Below are 5,297 nucleotides of genomic sequence, written 5' to 3'. Positions count from 1 at the left end.
TCAAGTATCATCACCATATGTACATTCAACCAAGTGACCGTCTGTGGTTATAAAAGCCACTCTCATCTCTTTTGTTATGTGCCAATAAAAAAATTCCTCACTCACAAAATCAGATATACACTTAGAGGGTGTTTGGTTCAAGCATATTAGGTATAAGGTATGGGTTTGGAATGACCAAAACCCATACCTTGTGTTTGTTTCTTGAAATTTCATTTTTCAAACCCATACCTCAAACCCCCAAGGTATGGGTTTTTGAAACCCAAGGGGGGAGGTGGGTATGACTCATACCCATACCTTTAGGTTTAAAATTAAAAGGAAAACTATCATTCCTAGATAAAAACCAAACACGTAAAATCAAGTATCAAGTTCCAACCCCATACCACCCAAGTTTCATTCCTCATTCCAAACCCATACCATTGTTTGAACCAAACGCCCCCTTATATCACAATGGGTTTGGGATGCTTTACATACATGCTTCTATTTATCGTATATTTTCAATTACTTTTTATCAATTTTCTAGTACTTGCTAATCCTAACCTCCCTTCCTTGCAGCAATCGAAACCATTGTGCCATGATCAAGAGAAGATTGCATTGCTTCATTTTAAGCAAAGCTTTCGTCTTGATTGCTCTATATCAAATCCTACCTTGGTGAAATCATGGCACGATGAATCAGACATTCATCATTCGAAAAAAGCCACCGTAACTGGTGATTGCTGTAGGTGGGATGGTGTCAAGTGCAACGAGGAGACGGGTCATGTGATTGGTCTCGACCTCAGTAGCAGCTGCCTTTACGACACCTTCCCTCAAAACAGCACCCTTTTCAGCCTTAGTCATCTCCGTGAGCTTGATCTTTCTTATAGCAACTTTAATTATTCTCAAATTCCCTCTGACATTGGTCGTCTACACAAGCTCACACATCTCATCCTCTCCGATTCTGTTTTCAGTGGCGAAATTCCACCAGAAATTTCAAAATTGTCAAGCCTATCTCTTCTTGATCTTTCATATAATGGAGGTCCTATAGGTGTCAATGAGAATTTAAATCTGAAACTTAATGATTTGAGTCTAGAGAAGTTAGTAAATAATTTAAGTCGCTTAACCCATTTTCATCTTGACTTTGTTGACATATCGTTTGAGGTACCTCCTATCTTAAGCAACCGAACTTCCCTAAAAGCTATCTCTTTCGGTTTTTGTAATCTATTGGGTGAATTTCCAACAAGTGTTTTCCGGCTACCAAAACTTGAAGAAATTTCATTGATTAACAATCCCAATTTAAAAGGATATCTTCCTGAATTTCATTCTAATAGTCCTCTTCGTGTTCTAGTTCTACAGAATATAAAATTTTCAGGAGATTTGCCAGATTCACTTGGAAATCTTGCATCCTTGAGTGTTCTGAATCTATATGATTGTGAGTTCTCCGGAAAAATTCCATCTTATATAGGTAACTTGACAGGCCTCACTGTACTAGGCCTTGCCTACAATTATTTTAGCGAACTCCCTCACTCCATCATGAACCTAACGCGCCTTACTAATATATCTCTTTCAGACATGATGGATGTTAGGACTGCTGGAATATTGAAATCTTGGCTGCCTAAGCTAAATTCACTTACTAAACTATTCCTTCCCCAAATGCATTTAGGAAATGACATTTTGCCTACTCTTTCTAACTTTACTAGACTCGATTTTTTAAGTCTTCGAAACAAACTTGTTAACAGGACCACTTCCAAGTTGGTTCATGAATCTAACCCATTTAGAATTCTTAGACCTAGTAGGTAATCAGTTGCAAGGTCCAATCCCACCTTGGATTTCTAAACTTATTTGTCTTCAATTATTGAATTTGAATTTCAGGGGAACAGTTGGTAATCTTGATCCATTTTTCATGCTCCCAAATCTTCGTGTTTTACAATTAAGTGGTGTTAGCCTCACATTCCCTCAAAATATAAGCACCAATAATTCATCTGTTTTGAAGTTGCGCACTTTGGGTCTTGAATCGTGCAACTTGACCGAGTTCCCAAATTTCTTACGTTATCAAGATGAGTTAAGAGGACTATTTCTCCGAGGAAACAATATCACAGGAAATATCCCACAATGGTTGGTGAACACAACTAGGGAAAATCTATTATTCTTATACCTTTCTAATAACCTTTTAACAGGTTTTGAACAACCTTTGATTTTTCTCCCATGGAATAATTTAAAAGCGTTAGATCTCAGTAGTAACAAGTTGCGAGGGCCACTTCCAATTCCTTCAAGGTCCATGCTAGTTTATCAAGTCTCATATAATCACTTCCATGGAGTTCTTCCCAATCATATATGTCGTGCAACTTCTTTAGTCTACCTTGACTTATCTGAAAACAGTCTTGTAGGCGAGATTCCAAGCTGCATTGGTCATCAACTCAGTGGTTCTTTGCAAGTTTTAAATGCACGAGGCAATCAATTTGGTGGTGCCATTCCTTCAACATTCTCAAAATCCTGCAAATTGAAAATGATTAATTTAAGCCAAAATCAATTTGAGGGCAATCTCCCAAAGTCATTAATCAATTGTACTTTGCTTGAGGTACTTGATGTCGGAAGCAATCGTATTAATGGCACTTTTCCATCATGGTTAGGAAGTATTCCCACGTTGCAAGTTCTTGTCATGAGGCATAACTACATCTATGGGAAGATAACAACCCCATTTCATGGTTCAGTTGGTAATGATTTTCATGGGCTGCGTATAATTGATCTGTCTTATAATTATCTTACTGGTAACTTGCCATCTGGGTATTTTCAAAGTTGGGTTGCAATGACACTTTCAACTGAAAACTCATCAAACTCATCTGGCTCTTTTTTTCCAATGTACTTTTTATATGATTACAGTCAAATGGGGTCTTTCGATGAGAGTTACAATTATGTTGTCACCATAACAAATAAGGGGAGTGAAACAGTTTACCCAAAGATATTTACTGTATTGCGAGTCATTGATCTTTCAAGCAATAAGTTCACGGGTAGAATCCCCAAGGACATTGGAAATCTTAGGGGACTTCAGGCTCTTAATCTATCCAACAACAATCTTGTTGGTAGTATCCCATCTTCTCTAGCCAACATTACTGACCTCGAGTCCTTAGACCTTTCTCAAAACATGCTTTCAGGACTGATCCCTCGGGAACTGACAAGGCTAACCTTTCTCGAGGTCTTTAATGTTTCACAAAATCGTCTTGCTGGACCAATACCTGAAGGAGAACAATTCAATACTTTTGACAATAACTCTTTTGCTGGGAACTCGGCATTATGCGGAACTCCATTGACCACAAAGTGCAACAAAGACTCCTTGCCATCGTCACCACCACAAAAATCAACAAATGATGAGATGGTTGAAGAGGATACTAAGCTGATTGATTGGATCATCAGATCTTTAGGGTGTATAAGTGGATTTATAACTGGCTATGTCATTGGGAAGATATATTTGACTGATCGACATCATGATTGGTTTATGGAGACCTTTGGAAGGAAAGGGAGGTCGAAAACAAGAGTGGAGAGATCAACACAAAGACTTAGGAGAAATTGAAAAAGCTATAGATAGATGTAGGGCTTCATATCTAGTCTAAGAACCAAGTATCATTACTTCGGTTTATCTAGGCTTTTTCCTCCGTCATTGTATAGTTTATGTTTTATAATTTTGTTTCCCAGTAGCTTGTATTTTTTTTGCTAATGTATGTGTATCTTGTGTATTATCCAGTATTATATCATGTTATTTATGTAATATATTGCTAGCTATATGAATAAGATAGCACCCTATGAGACGAGAGTATGGCTCATAGAGGTTTCCCTAGTGTTTTGCATCGTGTGAGCTTTATATCTCATTTGCTATTCAATATAAATTTATAGATTTACAGTGAAAGAGAAAATTAAATATGAAAGAGTTTGCATGGTATCAGGTTTTTTCATAGTTTTGTTTCCAAAGTAGCTTGTAAATTTTGCTTGTCTTATGTATAATCCCAATTTCATGTAATATTTTGCTAGCTATATGAATAAAATATAGCAACCTATGAGATAATTCTTTGCCCTGTTTTCCACATTCGTCTCGCCTCTGATGTTAATATTGGCTAAAATTTTTCTAGTGTTTTCTATGATACTCGTACAAATTACGTACTGGTGCATTTTCCATGATATATTCCTTCTGTGACCTGTGACATTTTATCTAAACTTAAATCTTTAACATTATTGTACTGCTTTTGTTATCTACTCTGTTTCTAATTTTCTACTACGTAGTATTACTATATGTGTCTTCAATATGCAACGCTAGCGAAAATTCGGTACCAGTTGCTCAGATTTAATCACGAATTGCCCACATAGAATAGATCACTTTCATTTGCCCACATAGTCTTCTAAGGGAAATCGCTCTCAATTTTACCGAGGGTTTTTGGAAATCTTACTAATAGCTCAAAAATCAAGTTTAATTTTAGCAATCATGAATTGATCACTTGGTCACTTAAGCTAAACAAGCTGAGTAGCTGACTACAGTAATGAATAATGACAACTTAAGCTTTCTTGATTGATAATTTCATGAATTTCTTGCATATCATTCAGTTTATGTGTTAGGATATTCTTGAAATTCAGCTAGTTATACCTACCGCGGTAGAAATATTTTGGTGCGTCATCAATGAATAGAAAAATGAATTATAAAGCTTGACAATTCCGTAGTTGAACAAGCACTATTTGTCCATCGACATGGATTGAACATCGTTAGAAATTTCTTTGCCCCACCCTACAGCTTAGGGAATACATTATGGCCGGAAGCGCCTTAACTATATTTTTATCTTCCAGTAATTTTTTTTTAATATTTTGGGAAATTCTCAACGGTAACCCCCAACTTTTGCTACGCACCAATGGTAACCTCCCCTTTTTTTTATTATACAAAATGACCTTAGTTAAAAATTGCATCTCACTCATAACCTTATTTCATTAAATATTAACTATGGTTAGATTTATAAAAAAAAAAAAAAAAAAAAAAAAAAAAAAAAAAAAAAAAAAAAAACTCAAAAAATTAACTCAACCACCAAAAATCAGCCACCACCCTGCTCAGCCACCATCTCCCTTTCCGGCGACTACCCCAGATTCTTCCGACCAGGCTCCCCGACCGCCAGTGACACTGCGCCAGCTCCACCTCGACCACCTCCAAGTCAGATTCCCAAACCTTCTCCCACGACCCACCCTCTCTCTCCTTCTCACCGTCACCACCACCACAAAACACCGCACCTCCCTCATAAGCCCACGCACAACCATTATCACCACCAGCCAGCCACGCTACATCTACCCTCGCA

General features: G+C 37.2%; 1 protein-coding gene across 1 annotated transcript; it reads left to right on the top strand.

The window, feature by feature from the left end:
* Positions 1–447: 447 nt before the first annotated feature.
* LOC145588589 (receptor-like protein 7) lies at positions 448–3,541 on the top strand. The gene is made up of 2 exons (XM_081645219.1): positions 448–1,769; positions 1,846–3,541. Exons 1-2 carry the CDS (start codon positions 448–450, stop codon positions 3,539–3,541), a joined length of 3,018 nt encoding a protein of 1,005 aa, XP_081501345.1.
* The last annotated feature ends 1,756 nt before the right edge of the window (positions 3,542–5,297 follow it).

This window comes from Chenopodium album, chromosome 17, assembly GCF_948465745.1.
Source record: "Chenopodium album chromosome 17, dcCheAlbu1.1, whole genome shotgun sequence".
Classification (NCBI taxonomy): domain Eukaryota; kingdom Viridiplantae; phylum Streptophyta; class Magnoliopsida; order Caryophyllales; family Amaranthaceae; genus Chenopodium; species Chenopodium album.
This window is presented reverse-complemented; position numbering and strand designations above follow the sequence as displayed.